The sequence below is a fragment of the Biomphalaria glabrata genome, chromosome 1, assembly GCF_947242115.1.
Source record: "Biomphalaria glabrata chromosome 1, xgBioGlab47.1, whole genome shotgun sequence".
NCBI lineage: Eukaryota > Metazoa > Mollusca > Gastropoda > Planorbidae > Biomphalaria > Biomphalaria glabrata.
In genome coordinates, this window is record NC_074711.1 from 36,331,693 (window position 1) to 36,357,705 (window position 26,013).

Below are 26,013 nucleotides of genomic sequence, written 5' to 3' on the forward strand. Positions count from 1 at the left end.
TGAAATGTGTGAATCTGTGAGTGGGATTTTAACACTATTTCCTATATTTTAAATGTCAGCAAAATTACAAACCAACAAAACATCGATTACTTGTAGAAAACAAATTTGTAAGAAACTTCGCTTGCCGAATGAGTCGCAAAACACTAAGCCTTTAGGCCTACTATCCAGATAGCGATAAAGATTTTGTAGATTTCCTTAATTCTGCTTGGCTCAACTAGATATTGGAACATTGGCTTAGAACAGGCATGTCTAACACGGCGTTCGCGGCCCTCGACCACCTTGCATGCGGCCCGCTTGGCCACCTCAAAAATTATCAAAATAATGTTTACTTATTACGCTGGAAAATAAATGATGACAAGCTACTTTGATTAAAAAATAGTATTTGTTAAACTGAACAACGAGATTGAGTCTGCAGTGAAAGCCAGCTACATGTTTTTTAAACTTAATTGCAAGCCATAGCAAATCATTTAGTGATTTTAGTGAAAGGGATTTTATGAAGAAGTGTGTAGTTAAAGCTGCGGAAGTCCAGAAAAGTTGAAAGCATTGAAAGAAATAACTTTAACTAGCAACACTGTGGCAGATAGAATAATTGACTTGTCAGTCAGCTTGTGTGAAGGATTAAAGAACAAAATAAATTTTGAAATATTCTCATTGGCTCTCTATGAGTCAACTGATGTAACGGGTGTAGCACAGTTGGCTGTGACAGGAATTTTAAGATACATGAGGAGCTACTTGAGCTTTGTTCTATACATAACACCACAACAAGTGAATATGTTTTTGAGAAATACCAGGTGATATTGCAGTACAGTTTACCTTTGGTAAAGCTAGTTAGTCTAACTACGGATGGCGCACTAACCATTATAAAATAGTTTTGATGCAAAGCTACTGCAAAAATAAGAGAGACGAATGCTAATTTAAAATTTGCTCATTTTCAGTATATCGTTCACCAAGAAACATAATGCACAAAGCAATTACCATTCCAACATGTCATAAGACTGGTTTCAGTCACTATCAATTTTATTCGTGCCCGTGGCTTAAATCATCGCCAATGTTCAATGTTTCTGAATGACATTGGACACGAAATTTGCTGGCTCTCATGTCATAAAGAATTGAAGAGATTTGTTGTACTGCGTGAAGAAAGTGTATTGTTTCTGCACATGAAAGGTGAACCTGTTGAACATTTCCATACTGACGAATGGGTTCAGGATTTGGCATCTGCAATTGATCTCACTGGTCCCCTGCAAGACTTGAATTTGAAACTTCAAAGTAAAGACTAAATTGTCACAACTGCGTGTGATCATGTATAGTGCATTCAAGCAAAATTACGACTGTGGATAAATCAATTATCACTTGTCAGGAACTAAAAAGATTAAATACGGCTACAACATTTGGTAAATATGTCCTACACCTGAAAACGTTAGTAGATGCTTTCACTGGCCGTTTTCATGACTTCGTTTCATACGAGCAAGAATTTTCGTTGTTTTTATCTCCATTTTCATTTGCTTCTGAAAATGCTGCTGGTAATGTGCAACTAGAGCTAATAGAATAGCAGTTAGATTCTTTGTTGAAAGCGAAGAATAAAGAAGTGGCTTCGCCAAAATTTATTTATTTACTTAAACGTTACGTTCAATTGCGGAAATTAGCAGCCAGAATTTTAGCTATTTTTGCAAGCACTGATCTCTGTGAGCAGTTCTTTTCTATAATAAAAGCTACAAATCAGCTCACCGTTCGAGATTATCTGATCAAAATTTGTTGTCAGTGATGATAGTGTCAGTGACAAACAAACCTCCACCCGATATTAATAAACTTGTATCCCAGAAAGATGTCAAGCATCAGGACAAAGAAAAAAATGCGCAATCTTAGTAGTTTTTAATTATGAAATCGTACTACAAATTTAGCTAACTAAGGGACATGTGTGCCATTAATTATTGCATTCTATTGTATTGTTTCTAATTTACATAAAACTAGTAAGCTGTTTTGCAACTGATTTTTGGCTGCGGCCCCTCAGGTCATAGTAAGTTTTTTATGCGGCCCATACACCTTAATGAGTTTGATATGCCTGGCTTAGAAGAAACAATTACGTCATTGTTTCTAGTCAACCTTTCATCTGAGAACAAGGAAAACAAATTTTAACTGCATCATGAAATAAGCTTGAACCACAGACTTATATATTATACTAGACTGGAATCCGGAAACAAATTCTTATCCGTGATTGATCGATTCACAGACATATATATATATATATATATATATATATATATATATATATATACAGAGAGAGAGAGAGAGAGAGAGATTTTTATGTACGTAAACTTTTCTTCAAGCTCTAAGGGAAGTCGCCCCAATCAATCTGTCTTAGAAAAGTAATAATCTTTAGTTATCAAAGTTTAGAAATAGTGCATAATCATTTTTCGCGTATTTTCTTTAGAATGGGCTATTAATCACAGAACTATTTATTCACGCTAAAGCGGGCAAAAACCAAGGTTAGGAAGCTACTCGTCAGGGAACTCCTGTATGCTGATGATGCAGCTATTGTGGCTGATTCTGATATTCAGCTACAGTCCATGGTTGACAAACTATCTGCTGCTTGCCAGAAGTTCGGCTTAAACATCAGTCAAAGCAAGACTAAGATACTTGTCCAAAACACAAACACTGCACCTCAAGTAAGCATTAATGGCCAACCACTAGAAATTGTTGATCACTTTTGTTACCTTGGCTCCATCATATCCAACAACACTCTACTGGATAAAGACATAAACAACAGGATAGCCAAGGCAATGGCCACCATGTCACGGTTGCAGAAAAGAGTCTGGGACAACATATTGCTGACTAGCAGTACTAAAGCCCTAGTCTACCGGACCTGTGTGTTGAGCACCTTGCTGTACGGAAGTGAAACATGGTCAACCTACTCATGGCAGGAAAAAAAGCTGAATGTCTTCCACCTCCGATGCCTAAGGCGGATCTTTAAAATAAGGTGGCAAGATAAGATAACAAATGAGGAAGTGCTACATAGAGCAGGATGCCAGGACATCCGCTCTGTTATCAGCAGCAGACGCCTTGGCTGGCTTGGCCACGTTCGTAGAATGCCAGTAGGTCGACTTCCACAGGACATCCTGTATGGCGATCTAATTGAAGGCAGGAGAGCCGCTGGTCGCCCACTTTTACGTTATACGGATGTATGCAAACGCGACATGAAGCTCTTCAAAATCGACACTGGCAACTGGGAAGAGGTGGCACTGGACAGATCCACATGGAGAGAGAGCATAAAGGAAGGGTCACAGATTGCAGATGTCATACACAACAGAAGCAGAAAGAAGGGTGAAAATGCAATGGCGCCTGGTGATTTTATATGCCCAACCTGTGATCGCAGCTGTGTATCAAGGATTGGCCTCTTTAGTCACACAAGAAGTTGCAAAGGGAAAAGATCGTCTCACGAGACGTAAAATGCCACAGAGATTTATTCACGCTAATATATGAAACAAAGCCATTTCCTTTTAGTTTCCATTGAGATTATGTTTCAAAAACCGTAGATCGAAATAATTCATGTCTGTCGTTTTTAATCATCTTATGTACATTTAAATAGATTGATTACCTAGATCTTTCTAGATTATGTATCTAAAAATTGCAAAATAATAATTATGAGACGAGAGTAAGCCTACTTTTATTTTTGATGTTCAATTACTAGATCTAGATCTAAAAATTAAATTATATGTTACATAGGTTAGGGTTGAAAAAAAAACAACATTACTTCTTATAACTACTTTACAAAACAACGCCTAGTTTCAACTTTTTAAAAAATTTTCACGACATTTTTTGTAGTGTTAAAAAATCTTCATGTCCAGATATTTTATGAATAAGTCTATGGCTTAAACTTTGTTTTTCATGAGAAAGTAACTCTCAGAATAAAGTTTATTTAAATACACTCCCAATCCTAACCAAACCGATACAAACATTTGTTTTTTACACAAACCTTGTCCACCATTGCTGAATTTCTTTCCAATAGGTCGAACTTCTACTGATTCTTAAAATATCACGCAAAGAAACTTGACCCGTGCTAAGAAACGCGTATTAAATTAATGAGTCTATGAAGAAATATTTCAAACTACAGCACTGACTAACATCTTGTTTCTTCTTCTGACCAGCGTTTTGCTGCTGAGCTGTCTGGTGAATTACGAAAGACTATACAAAGAGGATATGGGTTACGGTTTCAACAGGGTGGGCGCAGTGTAACATTAGTTCAAACTTAGACTATTATGGACCTAACTGTGTCTAGATTTCATGTCGTGTGAACAAACTTGGTCTGTCTTCGCTCCAAGCAATAATAGCATCTAATGTTACTGTCTTTGTCTGTCATTTCAAGGCATCTAGATTTAAGTTTATGCTATTCGCTGTAGCTAAAGCTTTGTCTTAAGTATTGATTATATGTAATAGCGATACGGAGTCGACTCCAACACGTCCTGGACAGTATATCACAACAGTCACACATAAGTCTGGTTGGTACTAGTGTTACACTCAGAAAGATAGAGTCGAGTTATAACATGGCACAACCAGTCTAGTGTAATTACACTTTATCTATTGATCAGATGTACAGAAAAGAAACTAGACTGGTAAAGTGACTATGACTAATTCATTTCTACCTATTTACATTTCAGTAAAGAATTTTATTAATAATAAGTCTTGCAGTATTGTATAAGTAATAGTCGTGTCAAAACTGCAAAGCTTTCTGCTTGCGCAATTTCTTTGGTTTGACCAGGCATGTCAGCAGAGGGATAGTGAGCAAAACGTGCGCCCGGAGCAAGAAACTTTATTGACGCCCCTCCCCCCCCCCCCCCATTTTCCATGAACATCTTATAGAAATATAGACTTACAAAGAAAGGTATTTAATAATGATATAATACAAATAACTTTAGAATGTATTGCCTAACTAAGATATCTACAAAATTTTATTTTGTGGCGCCTCTATGCGTACGGCACCCTCCTGAGGGTGTCGCCCCTGGGTATCCTTCTCCCCTTGCCCCCCTCCCTTATTGCGCCTCTTCAGGCCAGTACAATCTTGAGACTAGTTGTGGTACCGTGGACTACGTTAATATGAAAACAGTTTTCAATTTTGATGATAAAGAAACCTTATTGTATTAATAGATTAACATTAAAACGAGATAATATTGTATTTTTGAAAGAATGAATACGAATTACAAATATTTATTTTACATCCTGCGACCTACGCTCCTTAATATTATATATTATACTTTATATTTAAGGTAACAAAAGCTGCACATATTTTGGTTTATGATTTATGCATATATACAAGGCAGTTGGAAAACAAAATCTATTATTTAAATCCGAATCAGAATAGACGCAAGTTCTTTCCATTCCGTCAAGAAATACTGGCAGACTACACAAAGACCATCATGCATCGGACTTTGTGCTCCTGGAATCACAGTTATTAAAGTGTCAAGTTTGCTGGGCTACCATCAGTCAGCTCTGTCCGTGCACTAATAGCCAAAAATCTTGGAGGCGGGTGGCCAAAAGGCCAATTAAGAAATGGGCCACGTCGCTTGTTAAGTCGCCTAAAAGGCTGGAGATTTCCGGTGCGGGCACGAAACAGTTTGGCCTAGGTACAGACTTTTTTGTCTCTGTTTAGTTAGACAGTATGAGTTGTGATGACTGGTGAAGACTGAAAGAACTGTCTTTTAATGAAAATAAAAGTTTTATAGAAGACGTCTAGAGAAGAGAGTGCGTTTTTTAAATGCTGTTTTGGGTGTACGGTTTCGTTTTAATGGTCTTATAAAAGATGTTTCCTAGAAAAGAGTGTTCTAGAAATGTATGCCTAATGATCTCGTGATCTTTTCTCACTGTCACCTACTTAACACACAGGAACTCAAGGAAACACACATGAACTCAAGGAAACACACAGGAACCCAAGGAAACACACAGGAACTCAAAGAAACACACGGGAACTCAAGGAAACACACAGAAACTCAAAGAAACTCAAATAAACACACGGGAACTCAAAGAAACACACATGAACTCAAAGAAACACACGGGAACTCAAGGAAACACACAGAAACTCAAATAAACACACGGGAACTCAAATAAACACACAGGAACTCAAAGAAACACACGGAAACTCAAGGAAACACACAGAAACTCAAGGAAACACACAGGAACTAAAGGAAACACACAGGAACTAAAGGAAACACACAGGAACTAAAGGAAAAAATGTTAACTCATATTTGAACAACTAACAGCAGCAGAGTTTATGAATAAAGCTAAAGCCTTTATATATCCTTCGGTCTTCATGTTCTTAACAGATTGCTCATTCAAATGTAAACAACCAAAATTGAATAGTAATTTTATTTTATTAAATATATTATCAAAAACTATTGCTCGCCAAAGGCCTCTCACATGCGAATGCTCCCCCCCCCCCTTTTTTTAGGGTTTACTAAGGTCAGGCAGCATACACACGTCTGTACGTCTGTCATCAATTCAGTTACAATGTAATGTATAGTGTAGACGATGTTTTAGATAAATAACTTTCATATCATTTTGTACAATCGATTTTTATTCATTATTTAATTATTATTTGTGATATAAATAGACTTTGTGAAGAGAAGGGCAGCTGGCAGAGACTTTTTATCTCTAAAAAAATGTAAATAGGTTTATTTACTTCAGAATTGTAACGAGAGACACAGAACAAACTTTTATAAAGTCACTTTTTTTTTGTCCATCAGTTAAAAGTTTAGCTAATTAGACAATTGACTTTAGGTACTCAATATACTACTCATGAATTGACATTTTCTTAATGCACTTCTAATGTTCAGTTGAATCTCGCTCTACAATAAGATTTGAATCCAGAGTTTTTAGAAGGACGAAAAGTAGCAATTATACATAAAACACTGAACCATAATCTTCAAATACAAAAACAAAATTTAATAAAATACTCAAAAATACACAAAGATAGTGATAACAGTACTCTTCCGTATGCTAGGACAAATTTGTACAAATGCTCCTTTTTCCCTAGTGCTATTAGAGCATGGAATGGGTTGCCTGAGCTAGCCAGGAAAACCAATGACTTGGCAGAATTTAAGTCATTGGTTAATATGCATGACTGAATGCATGACGCGTAGGACGTAATCATCTACGGTAATGTCTGTATTATATAAGATAAGAGAAGAAAGACGACGTAAAACCAGTGAAACCCTGCTGTTAGTTGATGATAATAATACCTTCATTTTAAATATTCAGACTCCTCATACCATTGTGTTTTTGTGTTTTTGTTTTGTTTTATATGTTTCGAATGTATTTCGGATGTTTTACATGTTTCGGATGTTTTAGACCTACATGTTTATGATGTTTTACGTGTTTCGAATGTTTTGCAGTTTCGGATGTTTTTACGTTTCGAATGTTTTACAGTTTCGGATGTTTTATAGTTTCGGACGTTTTACAACTTTCGGATGCTCATTTAGTCTCGCAGATTGTTACATCCCTGCCCAAACCTCAAGCATGACAGCGGGGGGGGGGGGGGCGGGTGGCGGCGAGAAGCATTTGAACCCGAGATCATGAAGACGGCAGTCAGGCGGTCCAGATTGCAGACAGCATATTGTTTGTTCCGCTACTTTACTAACATTTTTAAATTATTAATTTATATTTATGAGAAAAAAAAACCTCAAAATTGAGCAACACAAGTGACTCATTGCCGTCGAGTTTAGCACTTGTTATACTCTTGATAATAATAATTGAAAAACAAAATGATTAGGCTAGGCTATGTTAGAGATTAGAATGTCTGTCAAAGACTAATATACTAGATTCAATACTGATAATACTGTGATCAATGAGCCGTCTAATTTTTAAATCACCTAAAAACTTTTTTTTTAGCGTAGGTTTATGAAAAGCTTTTCAGAGTTCGATCTTTGTCTAAAGTTCTAAATCAGTGTTTCCCAAACTGTGTTCCGCGGGTCACTAGGTATCCGCGAGGCTTGAAAAGGTGTTCCTTGAACTATTGGAGCAGCTAACAAGTTGGCCTACACTGAAGTATTCGGAAGTATATAGAAAAGAAGGAATTGATTTGATTAGCTCTTCTTGGGAACAAAACAAACAACAAACTATAACATTATTTACGTGAACTTTGAACTGATCTAGAATCTGACACTATATTTGAAACAAAGATAAAAAGATTCAAATTTAAATGATTTCTGGTCGAGTTTGTCTGAAGAGGGCCTTAATATTTCAAAATATTTAATAGTTTTTTTTTACTTGTTTCCAACATCCAGTTTGTGAGAAGCATGATTGTGTTTTAATGATGTCCCAACAAATTCAAATTATATATAGATCTATAAAACAGGCAGTCAATCCAACATTTCAAGTTTCATATGTTAACGAATTAAATTTCAATTTGTTTCTTTTGAAACATTTTTTTAAATCTTGTACAATAAATGTCACAAAAGAATCAATTAGACTCAGTACTGTCACCAAACATTAAAATAAATGAATTCTTTGTCTCTATATATTTAATAGAGTAATAATACATTTCATTGTTCACCATAACAATATCAAGTTTTAACCAATATAAAATAGAGATAGACGACGTTTTCTTTGCCTTAGATCAGCTAAACATGACAATTAAATGTAGCGCTTAGAAGAAAAGTTCATAGTCCTCAATAAATTAAATAATCTCTTCCCTTATTTTGTTTTCAACGGTTACACCCAAATGCTATCCTGACACGGTTTTTATTTTTTCCAGCCCTGAATGAAAATCTCTAATAAAAAATAATCTAAAATAGTCTATCCTATTCTATCACTAATAGCATCATTTCTTTAAAAAAGAAAGGCGTAACCAATTAATATAGTGTGACAATCAATTGCTTATTAAATATCTTTCAAAACATGTTTTACTTTTGCCGAGCATTAATGTGAGATTGAATTTTAATTACAACATTTTAAACTTGCTTCGTGTTCAAACTAGTCATTGACTCCCATACCAAAGATTTACAGGTCAAAATGTAGGTATAACCTGCCATCGAGTGTGTAGAATTTACATCGAAAGTCGCGGGCTTGTTATCTTAGTTTAGCTTATAAATGACAGACGTTACTTCAAAAAGAGAAGACACTGACGTCCTACTGTGCATCCTTGTGTTAATCTAATGATGCATGTTAATCAGAGACACTCTTAAATGTCGTTGGATTTCCTGGCTGATTCAGGCAGCCTTTGGCATAGGCAAACTAGGCAGCCGCCTATGGCCTCCGATTGGTGGGTGAATCGCAAGAACAATATTTTAGAGAAGAAATAGCGAAACTTGTCCTTAATGTTTTAGTTGGGGTACACTAGGTTATTGATATATTGCGTGATTATATTTTTTCGCTGTTTATTTATTTTCTTTTTCTATTTCATTCGGGGCCACCAAATGTACTTTGCCTAGTACCTCCAATTATCTAAGTCCGCCCCTGCAGCCCATTCGATGCTCTCATGGCACTAGGGAAATAGTCGACTCCTGTGTTCTGGGCATGAGTTCCAAAGACTCAAATAGTCGACCTCCCCTTACTCCTGTGTTCTGGGCATGAGTTCCAAAGACTCAAATAGTCGACCTCCCCTTACTCCTGTGTTCTGGGCATGAGTTCCAAAGACTCAAATAGTCGACCTCCCCTTACTCCTGTGTTCTGGGCATGAGTTCCAAAGACTCAAATAGTCGACCTCCCCTTACTCCTGTGTTCTGGGCATGAGTTCCAAAGACTCAAATAGTCGACCTCCCCTTACTCCTGTGTTCTGGGCATGAGTTCCAAAGACTCAAATAGTCGACCTCCCCTTACTCCTGTGTTCTGGGCATGAGTTCCAAAGACTCAACTTGTTCTATGAAGATAAACAAAACTGTATTATTACAAAGCTGATATCCATTCACTCTGTCTGTCGGCATGGAATCTTGTACAAGTTATTTCTCCTATTCTAGGATCAAGTTGAAACTGCACAATTATTCTTTGTCTATAACAAATAAGACACAAACAATTGACTAATTATTTTATCAATTAGTCATAAAATTAATTTTTGTTTTATTTAGTGACAGTACAAGCTAATGGGAGAGACGTCTAGTGTAAAGAATTAGGCCGTCGCCTAAAAATTTGAAACTGACAATAGATGAATATAAAACCTTCTATTTTCATAAGTACTTGTCCGATTTAGTGGCTAGTGAGTTAGCTTGAGGAGGCTTGAGGAGGCTTGAGGAGGCTTGAGGCCACAAGTTCGAATTGAAGTCGAAAAACTTTTGATAATTGCTTTTTAAAAGCCCCCCCCACCCCAAAAAAAAACAAAAAAAAAAAACTTATCCACACAAGTGTTAGGCCATAGCGGATTAAGAAAGCTCAAAGCATGAAACTGACAGTATTTAACATTAGACAAACATAAAGCCAATATTTTACGAACATAACAACAATATTAAAGCTTTTCTTTGAGTCCGAAGATTAACGTAGAATACATTATCTCAGTTGGCTTCGCAGTCCAAGCTGTGATCTACATATATTGTCACATTCAACACAGATTAAACCACTGTCTAATTGAGATCGATATAAAACGACTTAGCAAACTTACTATTTATAAAATATCATAGCTTAGAGATTACGTGTTGGCAACATAATAATAGGTCTGCAATATATTTAATAAATCGTGTATTCACGTCGTTTTTCATTATAAAATATTGTTAACTAACTAGACGTTGTTTTCTTTAATATCATCATAAGGGCATTATAGGAGACATTTTAGAATGTACTAGCAAGATATGACCTGAGGGCTGCGAGCCTTAGTTTGGTTATTACTAATCTGCTGAATTGGAATTAGATGTATGTCAAACTTGAAGAATGTTCCCTTCACATTTTTTTTTATTTTGCCACGAAAATAAAAGTTGAGTGTGAAAATGGGTTTACCCGTTCAGCCGACATATTCATATCAAATATAAAATACAGTGAAAACGGGTTTACCCGATTTGTTCAAAAGTTTCGTTCTTTAATAAGTTACTTTTTATCTATTTTTAGGGACGGGACATTAAACATACACTACGGTCTCCGCCATGATCAAAAGAACATTTATGCCAAGTTTTAACTAGATTGGTCAAACGGTTTTTATTGTTATTCGGGACATACATACATACATGCATGCATACATACATACATACATACATACATACATACATACATACATACATACATACATACATACATACATACATACATACATACATTCATACATACATACATACATACATACATACATACATGCATACGCCTTACTTTGTGCTTTATATTATACAAGATAATAATAAATATATATTTCTTTCAGCATCCATTTTATTCAAAAACATCCTTATTCAGAAACTTGTCAGACAAACAGAAAAAAACAACGCAGCAGATGAAAGCCTTGAGGTCGTAACGTAGTGATTGTGGATCGAGCCAGAAGACGAATTTATCTTCGGAGTCATTCGGTCAGAATTCAAACCCGACATTCTCAGCACGCGGAGCCATCAGTCCAGACACTAACTTGGAGAGCTCTCCAGTTTCTTGCAGCTTACGGGGAAATTGAGTTTGGACATTCACGTAGGGGAGTCCCAGCTTCTCAGGGGCCAATAGACTAAACGTAAGGATGACGCTGAGGACTGCTCAGCTAGTGGGTCACATACTTCCGGTTTCTATCTGTCCGAGTGCTGGAATGGATGATTGAAACACGGGCAAACATGACATGAATAGGTGCGTTACTTTACCGCCTCGACGTCTTCGGACGGAACGATAGTAAAAAGAATAAAAAAAAGAGTGGAAATATTTGACATCGGGTTCGGCTTTCCCCAATACTATTTGAACACCCTGACTACAGGGCATTGATTGGAGATACGATGTTACACGCAAAAAACATTTGCAATTTTTAGACCAATCTGGTCCCAAGTATAGTGCGTGTATTTTAGGGGGTGGGGGTCTCGATAAAAGGAAGTGGAGGTAGGGAGAGGGTGGTGGATGTTTACCTCCAAAATTTGTGTTTATTTGTACCCTAATTAACATTCTGCAATTAAAACGGAAAAAATATTAAATCATCTTCAGATAAAAAATTTTTGTTCAGGGCTTTCGTTTTGTTCTTGTCCTTGGTTCTTTCCGCCCCTCCACCTTCCCCTTCTCCAATTGCTATTTCACATTTCTACGTCAAGTGCCCAAATGACCAGGAAGCATCTTTTTGACAAAATTATGGCGGGAAATAATCATTGGTTGAAACAGAAATATGCATGCTCAACGTATTCTTCAATCTCTGCTCAGGCGAGAATGTCATTTTTTCCCCGCCACCGTAAAAGCCATTTTGACTTGATGTCTCTGTTTCCATGAGAAAACAATAGCCCGAGGGAAAGTGATAGGATTTTTTTTTTTATGGACAAGTTGCAGACGTGAAAGGGACAACGGAGGTGTATTGTCGACCTTGTTTAACGACTGCCATGCAAACACACACACATTAAACTAGCTCGAAGTTAAACACATTTATTTTACAATCATAGAACTATTGAGCATATGTTTTTATTGTCCTCAGTCTGTCACCTTTCAATCAGTTTAGTTGATTTGTCACCTTGTAGCTTTCAATCCGTTGAGTTTTGATTTAAAACAAAAAGAAATAAAATTGACTGAAGTCGAAAATACCTTGAACAAAAAAAAGATTGCAGACAAAAAGACAAGAGGGAACTTTACGCAACTTACGTCATTGATGTTCGGGGTTTTTTGTTTTGTTTTGTTTTTGTGTTGTTGTTTTTTGTTATAGTCTGGAGCTACACCACAACAAAAGGTTTAGTTGGACCAGCTGTCTGGAGCTACACCACAACAATAGGTTAATTGGACCAGCTGTCTGGAGCTACACCACAGAAAAGTTGGACCAGCCGAATGGAGCTACACCACAGCAAAAGGTTTAGTTGGACCAGCTGTCTGGAGCTACACCACAACAAAAGGTTAATTGGACCAGCTGTCTGGAGCTACACCACAGAAAAGTTGGACCAGCCGAATGGAGCTACACCACAGCAAAAGGTTTAGTTGGACCAGCTGTCTGGAGCTACACCACAACAAAAGGTTTAGTTGGACCAGCTGTCTGGAGCTACACCACAACAAAAGGTTTAGTTGGACCAGCCGAATTGAGCTACACCACAACAAAAGGTTTAGTTGGACCAGCTGTCTGGAGCTTCACCACAACGACGACCTGTAACCACACACCGCATTTATGTTTCATGTATTCCAAAAACTTTTTGTATTCTGCCGTCCACCGCCTATATCCCCACAAATTCTATTATGACATGAAGGGATCTTCTTGTTTTATCTCTACTCTGACACCAAAGTTTGATCATGCTAACCCTGTCATTCTAGTCGAACAAAAGGAAATTGTTTTGAATGTGAAATTATAACACTTTCAATAATATGTCATTGATTTGTTTATTTATTGTTGTTGTTGTTGTTTGGTTGTTTTTCTTTTGTTCTTCTGGAATTAAAAATTGCAAAGAAAAAAAATCGAACTATGTAAAGTAGAGATAAAAAAAAAAATACTAAGAGTAAATTTATTTTTGTTAATCTCTAACTGTATGTTAAGGAAATGTATTTCGGAAGTCTCTCTCCAAAATCTCTGCTTTCAAAATAAAACGCGAGATCGCAAATGCTTTAGTCACTATTTAAAATAACATATTGCAGTCTAGTATCAATACAGTAAAGGTAGCCTATATTGAATTAAGTTTAATATTGCAGTCCTTATGTTTCTGTCTATGGCTATGCACTACCTGTATACTGTTGTTTCCACAAGTACCAGTTTTGTAGTTGATCTCTATAAGGGTGTCATTATAAGCGCATATAATTATTGTCTTTTTTTATAAGTCACGTGTATTATGTATATACATTCATTTAAAGTACAAATATCAGAGGTGCATGCATATAATTATAATTGCGCATTATAATTATTATACATATTAGAACTATTTAGCAGTGTTATAACACGCATTTGTAATAAGCGTATACAAATACCAGTGTTAAAATAAGCCCTTACCAGGGCCCCAGAAAATTGTACATTAGACCTACTGAAATTGAAATAATCACGTGCTCAAAATATAACAGTATAAGACTGGTCTTCGAGCCCAGGATTAAAGTGAAATGCGGGTTCACGTGGATACCATAGGATAGACCTATCCATTACCTACATATGTTTTTCCGATTTCAACGCAAGCAAAGCCGTTGACTGGGGGAGATCAATTAAGTCATTTCGGCGTCTTCTCCGGTATTTGGCAATAGATTTTCTTTTGGTTCTAACGCAGTCGGTTTTGATATATAGGTTAGGTGTATTCTTCGATGCCATTCTAACAGTTCTCCAACTGTTTCGGAAACAACATGTTGCTAATAGGACAATACAGAATTACTATTTACAGAACTTGTGTCCGTTTAATTTTATAAACCCAGTGAAAGTAATGTTTCTCTTACACTTCATTTACACACACACACAAACACACTGTCATGAAAGCACAATTTTTAAGATATTTTACATTGATAAATGTGACCATTTTTTTTAAACGTGACCGATTCATCAATCAAACAAAAACTGTTTTATAACATTAAAATTCAGCAAGAACTAATCGATCAAGAAATATTACCAAAATCAATTGTAACCACAAAAATCTCTTTTGACTTAATTCAATTCACAATTTGCATAATGTGAATAAGATGGATTAGTGTTTTATTCTATGAAGTAATTTGTTTGTATTAAAACAGTTATGACGTATTGTCGACACACAAACAGCTACTAGATCAACTTACCAATGGATATGTACAATGTGACGCAGAATGCCGTTAATTGACACCAGGTGAACATGGCGGTCCTCTGAATTAGAGACATCAGGAGTATCTGTTGAATAGAAAGTTATCTTAAGTCAACAATTATTTTAAGTAAGAATCAGTGACCACCTGCCTGTAGGCTAGCAGGAGTTTAGAAAGTAGACGATTTTTTTTATTTGAAAAGAGAATGATATAGATATAGGAACTCAGAATAAGAATATTTATTACATTATTTATATATATATTGGCCTATACATCCTTAATGACCTTCTGTTGTTGATGGGGTTGTTGTTTTGCGTACTACCAGCGCTAAGGTTCGGGCAGGTTTAGGTAGATCAGTGATACTATTAATCCTTACTTCTATTTGCTCTGAGATACAAAGCCTGGGAGAGATCAGATGAACTACGTATGTGTGTGTGTGTCATACTAGGACATCTCGTGGTCTTGGCCCTCTGGTTCTGTCCAACAGCTCTGGTTCTTCCCAACAGCTCTGGTTCTGTCCAACAGCTCTGGTTCTTCCCAACAGCTCTGTTTCTATCCAACAGCTCAAGTGTGCATTTCAAATATACCTACGCACTCTTGAAGGCTTAACGGACAAGTGGTATATATACATTTGAGAATGACAAATAATGTATAAATGATGGTACATGATTATACCATTATTGAACTCCTCTGTTGGTCCAAAAATAAAGTGGTTTATTATGCCCGTTCGTTTTCAGAGCCTATTCGCAAACATGGAAATCCTGGTTTTAGAACAAATTAGCTAGTTTGGCTGCTTAGAAGACAAAGAATTCCCTTTATGTTGACACAATCTTGAGTGATGAATAATCATCATGATTACTGATATATTTGAAATGTAATACATCTTACAGCACAATGAAAGCTGCACACAAACAACCTGTTACTGTTGCTATTGTTTTTTATTCTTAATAGAATAATTTAATATTGTCATACCGTAATGTATAATATCCCATCGTAATCTAGGTGTAACAAACCTTGGGGGTTTTGTTTTGTGTGGTTTCTATTTTGTGTTAGTCACTAGTTCATTCCACCGGATACTTTCTGGACACTTTCATAATGGGTTCTACTTCAATATTGGTTAGCTAATTAAGCAAGGTGGCTTTTGCTTGAAACACTTTGCACAATAATGAAAACTACCAGCCGGCCGGTTCTAAGAATGTAAGTAATCTTCATGGGGCAGCTTAAGTAAATAGCGATAATGTTTGTGTGATGCATCATTTACCACGCCGCTCAGAGCTCTATCTTTAGGAGATGGAAAGGAATAAAAGAAAACTGCAAAAACAACGTCACACTTGTGTAACTAATCAAACAGAAAGTTGTGACAATATTGTGACAAATCAGAGACAACAAAAACAAAAACACAAAAAAGCAACACAAAAACAAAACGGAGCTATATGCCGGATGATTGATACAATCTAACACACTTTAGCCATCTTATCGCTCAATTCCCTGGTCATGTTTGGAAAAACAAGCCGACTCCAAGGCCCTGATGATTGTCATTGATTAAGGAGCTGTTTTCCTCTGCGACCAGGCTCATTAATTGATTGGCAGGCTGGGATTTCACTCTACAATGGACTTTGGTCTAAACTGTTCTGTCGAGTTGCTGGTTGGACGCTCTGGTACACAATGTATGCAGTTTGACAGCATGAGGAACTGAAAGACACAATTCTTTAAAAAGATAAAGACCTATAGAAATATTAGACCGTGGATTTTATTCAAGAACTTTTTTTCATTGACGCCAGCAATTTTCTCTCTTAAAACTAACAAAGATCATCTAGCGCTAAAGAGAACTAGCTAAATATTTCAGTGTTGTCAGACCAGAGCCTGCCTTAGGCATAGGCAAACTAGGCAGCCACCTATGGCCTCCGATTGGTGGGGGCCTCGCACAGGACTACAAACATTGCGAAAGTTGTATCAAATCTCAAATATAGCAGAACATTAGGGCTCTATACTAGCCTAACTCTAAATCTCTACTTTTACTCAAGGTTTATGGACATATGTTTAAATCTGGTTGTTAGACTACCTTTGTTGTTGCTTTTATGAATTGCGTCATTTTAGTTTTTCGGGTTTATTTTTATTTTGCTATTTTATTAGGGGCCACAAAATTCACTTTGTCTAGGGCTCCCAATTACCTAAGGCCGGCCAGACGTATAGAGAATTAGCTATTTAAGAGCTGTAGAACATAGAGAGCTAGACAGTAAATTAGTGCTGCATGAATAAGAGAGCTAGCCATGTACTCAAAGATCGGTTTGATGCAATGTAATTAACTGCAATATCCTAGGACTATTTGTTGAACATTCTGCATCGCATTCCTGGATTTCTTTTCATCTATAGTCAAAGTATATGTAGATGTTTTTTTCTTTTTTTTTTCTTTTTGTTTTTGTTTTTATTGTAATAAGGCCCGTTTATCTAAGAACAGAAAACCATACTAGTATTGATCTAACCATATTGAATTTATAGAGTATCGATTGCCAAATTAATATGGACCTAATCTTTTAACTCCAACTTAAATAACTGGCTACAGATTTTGAAAACTTCCAGATTAAATTTCTAAGGCATGATTTCTTTGAACTTCATCTTTTTTTAAGACTCACACAAAATCAATTCCTACCCAATATTTCTACTTTTTATTTTTGTACATTTTTGGAAAATAAATTTTTATCTTTGCTATCATATTTTTTTTCTCAAACTTCTGCAACTTAAAGTGGAAAAAAATGAACTTATAATTAAATTAATATCCCGATGAAAAAAAAAGTAATCAATAGCTTTAGAAGTAGGTCAATATTCGAATACGAAATTACAACCTAGCAGAAACGTTACAAATAAACAAAAATACATCAGCTCAAACAAGCAGACATACAACTCTAAACATGCACGCGCTTGCGCATGTGTACCAGTAAGCTCAAAAAGAACAGTTGTGAACTTTGACCTGTATCATGTCATGTCATCTCTGACACCAATCAACTTCCTCCAGGAGACTCAGTTCTGGTCGAGTTCCGTACAAAACTTCTAACACTGACTTATTGTCTTTTAATTCCAATCCAGATTATTACATGTTAATTCAGGACCTGTTTGATTCAAACACGTTCATTGAGTCCATTTGTAACATTATTAAGAACATCTACCTGCGGACTGGGTTTAAAAAAAAACAAGGAGCGTAGATGTAGGACAAGAAGTTAAGAACTGATTTTATGACAAGTTGAAAACTGATTCTATGACAAGTTAAGAACTGATTCTATGACATGTTGAGAACTGATTCTATGACAAGTTAAGAACTGATTCTATGACAAGTTGAGAACTGATTCTATGACATGTTGAGAACTGATTCTATGACAAGTTAAGAACTGATTCTAAGACATGTTGAGAACTGATTCTATGACATGTTGAGAACTGATTCTATGACAAGTTAAGAACTGATTCTATGACAAGTTAAGAACTGATTCTATGACAAGTTGAGAACTGATTCTATGACAAGTTGAGAACTGATTCTATGACATGTTGAGAACTGATTCTATGACAAGTTAAGAACTGATTCTATGACATGTTAAGAACTGATTCTATGACATGTTGAGAACTGATTCTATGACATGTTGAGAACTGATTCTATGACAAGTTGAGAACTGATTCTATGACATGTTGAGAACTGATTCTATGACAAGTTGAGAACTGATTCTATGACAAGTTGAGAACTGATTCTATGACAAGTTGAGAACTGATTCTATGACAAGTTGAGAACTCAGTTTATAACAAGTTGAAAACTCATTTTATAACAAGTTGAGAACTGATTCTATGACAAGTTGAGAACTAATTCTATGACAAGTTGAGAACTCATTTTATAACAAGTTGAGAACTCATTTTATAACAAATTGAGAACTCATTTTATAACAAGTTGAGAACTCATTTTATAACAAGTTGAGAACTGATTCTATGACAAGTTGAGAACTCATTTTATAACAAGTTGAGAACTCATTTTATAACAAGTTGAGAACTCATTTTATAACAAGTTGAGAACTGATTCTATAACAAGTTGAGAACTCATTTTATAACAAGTTGAGAACTCATTTTATAACAAGTTTAGAACTGATGCTATGTGAAGCCGAGGATTGACTCTATAACAAGTTGAGAACTGATTCTATAACAAGTTGATAACTGGTTCTATAACAAGTTGATAACTGGTTCTGTAACAAGTTGAGAACTCATTTTAAAATAAGACGTGGAATGATTCTACGTTATATTTTAAGAGCTTCCTAGTACATTGGTGAAATCTACACTTTTATTTTCCTCATATATCGTTGGGTATTGTTGTTCAATAATTTAAAAGGTTAAAAAAACAACAACATAGAAATAGGAAGTGTAACTTTTCCCAAGCCGCCTCCAAATCTGCTCGTGTTAATACCTCTCTATGTTTAACAGGAGGGGGCGGGGAGAGATTAGGTTTTCCGGTTTAACAGGACAAGAGACATGGGAATTCATTTCATTTCATCAAAATGTTTTGTTCCATTTCTATGCAGTTTAGTTTTTTTATGTTTTAAAAAAAAAAACTTGTGGTACGAGCTGTCCAGGGAGAAGTCCGAAACCATTTCTTTAATTGTTGCCATTTTAGTGAACAATTGCTGAGCGTTGAGTGTAGTGTTGTGCTGTTAGAGCAGACGAAGTCTTCTATTTGGTGTTGATAGAGAGATATAGATCAGTGATGACTAAACTACGGCCCGCGGTCATATCCGACCCGTGATGCAGTGATATCCGGCCCGTCGAGATTTCTACCCACAGCCGCAGAGGCTCGGTTCCATTGGGCTCTTAGGGTGAGGGCGGTGCATGTTTACATCTGCAAGGCCCAAACAGGTTGGCCACTCATATAAATTGAAGTACTTTGTCCCAAAGTTTTTCAAAAAATTAATTTTGTTTAATTTTAGAAAGATAAAGATCTAGAAGTTTCTTAGAACATATCTCACAATATAATCCCTCGTTCCCAGACAGCTGGCAGACCTATCGGGAACATGTTCAGACAAATTGTTTTTGTACGCCGTCCAATGATCGTCGGCTTGCGAGTTTTCCTCAGTTTTTCATGTTTCAGTTCAGATGCAAGGCAGCAGAGATTTGGATTCAGCTCTCCTGTCATCACGTGAAATATTTTTGACTATGTGACAAATTGTACTTGATGTTGGGGATGGGCAAACAACCGCAGGGCATAAGGGCAAGTTAGTATTCCAGGTGCCCAAGTTTTCAAGTCATTCTGGCAACAAATTGGAGAACATCACAGCCAGGAGATTTGAAAACCTTAATCTTTGTATTTCTTTGTCTTCCATATTGTTTTTTTTATTAGGTTCTTGCAGAGGCGTAGCAAGGATTTTTTTTCGGAAGGGGTGGGGGAATTCCCCCCTCAAAACCCCATTTAGCAACGGTCATAGAATTGGGTAACTGTAGTTTGCTTTAGAATAATATTGAAGATGGAGGTTTTTCCACCTCAAAACTCTCTGTAGGGGGATTTTAAACTAAAAACCATCTGGAGGGGTTTTAAACTTTTAAGAAAAGCCATCTGTAGGAGATGGGTTTAAACTCAAAACCCCAATTGGCTTGGCTACGCTCAAATAATTTTAGTGTGTAATTTGCTTTTTTTATATTAAAGGTTTTTTTTTTAGCATCAAACCCCGCTGAAAGGGAAGTTTAAACTCAAAACCCGTTAGACTACACTCATAGAATTTTGAATGTATAATTTGCTTTGTTTTTAATATTAAAGAGGTATTTTTTACCTTCAAACCCCGCTGAAAGGGGTTTAAACTAAAAACTGAGTCGAAACCCATTTACCTACGCTCATAACATTTTGAGTGCGTAATTTCCTTTTTTTTATATATTGAAGAGGTATTTTTAGCTTCATACTCTAATGAAGAGGGGGGCGGGTTAAACTCAAAACCATTTGGCTAAGCTCAATAGATAGGCGTTTTAAACTCAAAACCCCCTGATAGGGGTTTTAAACTCAAAACCCCAAGGGAGGGGTTTTTAACTCAAAACCTCTGATAGGGGTTTTAAACTCAAACCCCCCTGATAGGGGTTTTAAACTCAAACCCCCCTGGTAGGGGTTTTTAAACTCAAAACCCCTTGGCTGCGCTGGGGCAAGTGATGGTATAGTATTAAAATGTCACCCAAAATAAACAAAATCAAAGCAAATATTCAATTACTGAATTTTGATCACCCCCCCCCCTGCGGGGGATTTCATTTCGGGGGGATTCAACCCCCCCCCCCCCTGGATACGCCCATGGGTTCTTGTGTGCATCGTCTTGACGGTGCTTATCTTTATTTGTGCTTATCTTGATTTGTACTTATTTTTATTTGTGCTTATCTTTATTTGTGCTTATCTTTATTTGTGCTTATCTTTATTTGTGCTTATCTTGATTTGTACTTATGTTTACAATAAAGCATCGTTTATGACTACTGTATAATTACTGTTTAACGTGAATAAGAGTTACTGTAGCCAAGTATGATCCAATCGATACAACATTTGTTTTAAATGTATATTTCAAAATATTTCTTTTTCTCGCGTTCAACATCAAAGTTAATGTCTACAACGAACTACTTCTTCCCGTAAGAAGAGCGCAGGCCTAAAGCATTTTTTCTCAAAACTTTACTAGTGATCTTCCCCTACTCATCCCCAAGCCTCCCCCCCCCCTCTCCCACAAAAAAAAAAACGTCTGCGCCTTACCCCTTTTCCAGCTAGTCTGCTAAGGTGTTAATGCCTGGTGGTTCGCACACAAATAAAAGTGACCACTGAACGATACTATGGCACTTCGAAGAAACGTTCTGACGTACAAAAAAAAAAATAGACGCTTCAATCGTCTTCTACTTAAAAAGAGCTTTATGAATCGATCTTGTTGTTGATGCTTCTCATGAGAACAAAAAATGAACTGAAGAGATTGCACTGAATTTAATAGTTTATTTTTTTTTTTTAAATCTGTAATAATATAGTTTTTTTTATTTGATTGATAGACAAATATGAATTTATCAATGTGATGCAACAGTTTTTGTCCTTGAAAAAAAAAATATTCGCGCCTTCTTTGTCAGCACCATAGAGGGGAGAGCACGCCCTACAGTTTAAGAAAGGCTTACCTCAAAACAACACACACGCACACACACACACACACACACTCAAGAGAACTTTCCCGATTCTAAACTACCAAAAATGTAAATTGTAGATGTTGATCTAGATATAGCGGAACACAATTTACATGTTCACTGTCTATTTAAGTCTATCATGAACCATTCACTGAAAACATAATCTGGAATCAAATCTGTTAATAGTAAAATGTTTAAATGAAAACCAATAGATAGACATACACACATACACACATCGCAGTATATCCATTATGGTGATTACACCAGAAGTAACGCGAGTGGAAGTCTCTTGTACAATTAAAAATAGCATAAACAATAACGGTAATTTATAATACGGTTCAAGAAACGAAAAAAAGGAAAATCTAATTATAAATATTTATAAATTGAAAATATATTTTCCAGAACTCGATTTTGCTAAAATAGAAAAAATTCAGAAAACCGTATTAGTCTTCGAGACCTTTTGGCGCACCTCAACTCGGCGTGTGGCACCCGGGACTTGATACCTCCCCCCCCCCTTTTTACAACCCTCCTACCCTCACAACGACCCATGTCCCCAGCATCTAAAAAGTTCATGAAACCAGCAAGTCAAAAAACCAGCTTCGTCATCCTACAGAATGGTCAGCAGCAGCAGCTCTCTTATACTTAGGCTGTTATACTGAAGAGAACTTCAACTAAGAAAAGATCAGAGTTTGCGTTACACCATTGCACAACTAGAGACTGTCCGTGAATCAATATTTCATTCATTGTTCAATTGTCTCTCAGTAGTGTGGTGGATAATCCTTTGTAATTATTTTGTTTGGTTAGGTTTGTTCTAGATGCTTGTTGGTACTTTGCATGGTTACATTGGGAAGACATAGCCTTAGACCGCACTAAATGGAGATAGACGGTGACCAAGAAAGCTATGGACAGCGAAAAAACATGGGCCTCAGCTCTGAAAGAAAAGCGTGCCATGGGAAAAATGGCCACCAAAGCTAAAGTCATCTTAACCTGCGATATTTGTGGACGGAAATGTCTCTCCAAAATAGGGCTCCACAGTCACATGAGAAAGTGTTTGATATGAACCATAGTCGCTCTACGACTGAAGGAGGCCAACAGACTTTGCATGGTATATAGTTTAGACTTACTCTCATGTTTGTTTCCTATATAGCCAATTCTAGGACAGTAGAATTATTAAAAGAACAGTATTTTGGTCATATATCCTGGCAACATAAAAAAAGTAACTCTTCAATACTGTGAACAAATAAAAGCTGAGCTGGTTGGTTCATATTTTAAGGTACGATTCAGTGTCGTCGTTCAAGTGACAGTAGAGGCACCGTGAAGGGAGCGCAGTCTGGCTAGACAAGGTGAAACAATGGAGCAGCCTCGCTCTAGACATTCGGCTATGGATAGACAAGGTGAAACAATGGAGCAGCCTCTCTCTAGACATTCGGCTCTGGATAGACAAGGTGAAACAATGGAGCAGCCTCGCTCTAGACATTCGGCTATGGATAGACAAGGTGAAACAATGGAGCAGCTTCGCTCTAGACATTCGGCTCTGGATAGACAAGGTGAAACAATGGAGCAGCCTCTCTCTAGATATTCGGCTCTGGATAGACAAGGTGAAACAACGGAGCAGCCTCGTACTAGATATTCGGCTATGGATAGACAAGGTGAAACAATGGAGCAGCCTCGCTCTAGATATTCGGCTATGGATAGACAAGGTGAAACAATGGAGCAGCCTCGCTCTAGATATTCGGCTCTGGCTAGATAAGGTGAAACAATGGAGCAGCCTCTCTCTAGACATTCGGCTCTGGCTAGACAAGGTGAAACAATGGAGCAGCCTCGCTCTAGATATTCGGCTATGGATAGACAAGGTGAAACAATGGAGCAGCCTCGCTCTAGATATTCGGCTCTGGATAGACAAGGTGAAACAATGGAGCAGCCTCGCTCTAGATATTGGGCTATGGATAGACAAGGTGAAACAATGGAGCAGCCTCGCTCTAGATATTCGGCTATGGATAGACAAGGTGAAACAATGGAGCAGCCTCGCTCTAGATATTCGGCTCTGGCTAGATAAGGTGAAACAATGGAGCAGCCTCTCTCTAGACATTCGGCTCTGGCTAGACAAGGTGAAACAATGGAGCAGCCTCTCTCTAGACATTCGGCTCTGGATAGACAAGGTGAAACAATGGAGCATCCTCTCCGTAGACATTCGGCTCTGGCTAGACAAGGTGAAACAATGGAGCAGCCTCGCTCTAGATATTCGGCTATGGATAGACATGTTGAAACAATGAAGCAGCCTCGCTCTAGATATTCGGCTATGGATAGACAAGGTGAAACAATGGAGCAGCCTCGCTCTAGATATTCGGCTCTGGCTAGATAAGGTGAAACAATGGAGTAGCCTCTCTCTAGACATTCGGCTCTGGCTAGACAAGGTGAAACAATGGAGCAGCCTCTCTCTAGACATTCGGCTCTGGATAGACAAGGTGAAACAATGGAGCATCCTCTCTCTAGACATTCGGCTCTGGATAGACAAGGTGAAACAATGGAGCAGCCTCTCTCTAGACATTCGGCTCTGGATAGACAAGGTGAAACAATGGAGCATCCTCTCTCTAGACATTCGGCTCTGGATAGACAAGGTGAAACAATGGAGCAGCCTCGCTCTAGATATTCGGCTCTGGCTAGATAAGGTGAAACAATGGAGCAGCCTCTCTCTAGACATTCGGCTCTGGCTAGACAAGGTGAAACAATGGAGCAGCCTCTCTCTAGACATTCGGCTCTGGATAGACAAGGTGAAACAATGGAGCATCCTCTCTCTAGACATTCGGCTCTGGCTAGACAAGGTGAAACAATGGAGCAGCCTCGCTCTAGATATTCGGCTATGGATAGACAAGGTGAAACAATGGAGCAGCCTCGCTCTAGATATTCGGCTATGGATAGACAAGGTGAAACAATGGAGCAGCCTCGCTCTAGATATTCGGCTCTGGCTAGATAAGGTGAAACAATGGAGCAGCCTCTCTCTAGACATTCGGCTCTGGCTAGACAAGGTGAAACAATGGAGCAGCCTCGCTCTAGATATTCGGCTATGGATAGACAAGGTGAAACAATGGAGCAGCCTCGCTCTAGATATTCGGCTCTGGCTAGATAAGGTGAAACAATGGAGCAGCCTCTCTCTAGACATTCGGCTCTGGCTAGACAAGGTGAAACAATGGAGCAGCCTCGCACTAGATATTCGGCTCTGGATAGACAAGGTGAAACAATGGAGCAGCCTCGCTCTAGATATTCGGCTCTGGATAGACATGGTGAAACAATGGAGCAGCCTCTCTCTAGACATTCGGCTCTGGCTAGACAAGGTGAAACAATGGAGCAGCCTCTCTCTAGACATTCGGCTCTGGCTAGACAAGGTGAAACAATGGAGCAGCCTCTCTCTAGACATTCGGCTCTGGATAGACAAGGTGAAACAATGGAGCAGCCTCTCTCTAGACATTCGGCTCTGGCTAGACAAGGTGAAACAATGGAGCAGCCTCTCTCTAGACATTCGGCTCTGGATAGACAAGGTGAAACAATGGAGCAGCCTCGCTCTAGATATTCGGCTCTGGATAGAAGCTGACAGGAAAGAGTAGAGGGATTTGGTTCAACAAACCCTCACCGCACTTCTAGAACGAAAGCTAAGGGGCTGATTAGGATGATGATTGTAAGGACTTTGCGTTGCATATTCAAATTTTATACAAAATGCATTAAACTGGAAAAGAGAATTACTTTGCATGCGCATTGACTATATAGCAATTTTCGTTGACCCTATAATTTAGTTTGAGGGTTGTCAGATTAGTAAGTCGGTTTAGCGAAAATTAAAGAAGCTACGTTAAAAAAATGTTTTATCGGTATTTTTATGTAACGTAATGAATAGTCTCGATGATATATGACTTATCGTGTAACTCAAATAGTTATATTCATGCAGTAAAGCCCATGCTGTAATGTAAGCATTATTTTGATAAATGTGTAGTGGAATAACCTTTTACGATTCCATTTCTTACTAATCTTATCAGTTACTAAGACGCAACTGTACATATATTTTGTCTAGATTTTCAAATAGGAAAA

General features: G+C 37.4%; 1 protein-coding gene across 3 annotated transcripts in view; it reads right to left on the bottom strand.

The window, feature by feature from the left end:
- The window catches only part of LOC106074282 (opioid-binding protein/cell adhesion molecule homolog), a 135,262-nt gene that overhangs the window by 76,417 nt on the left and 32,832 nt on the right, over positions 1-26,013 (bottom strand). For all 3 annotated transcript variants that reach the window (XM_056034422.1, XM_056034415.1, XM_056034428.1), the window contains exon 2: positions 14,791-14,878. In XM_056034422.1, the coding sequence (XP_055890397.1) occupies positions 14,791-14,878 (88 nt within the window). The remainder of the gene's footprint in view (positions 1-14,790; positions 14,879-26,013) is intronic.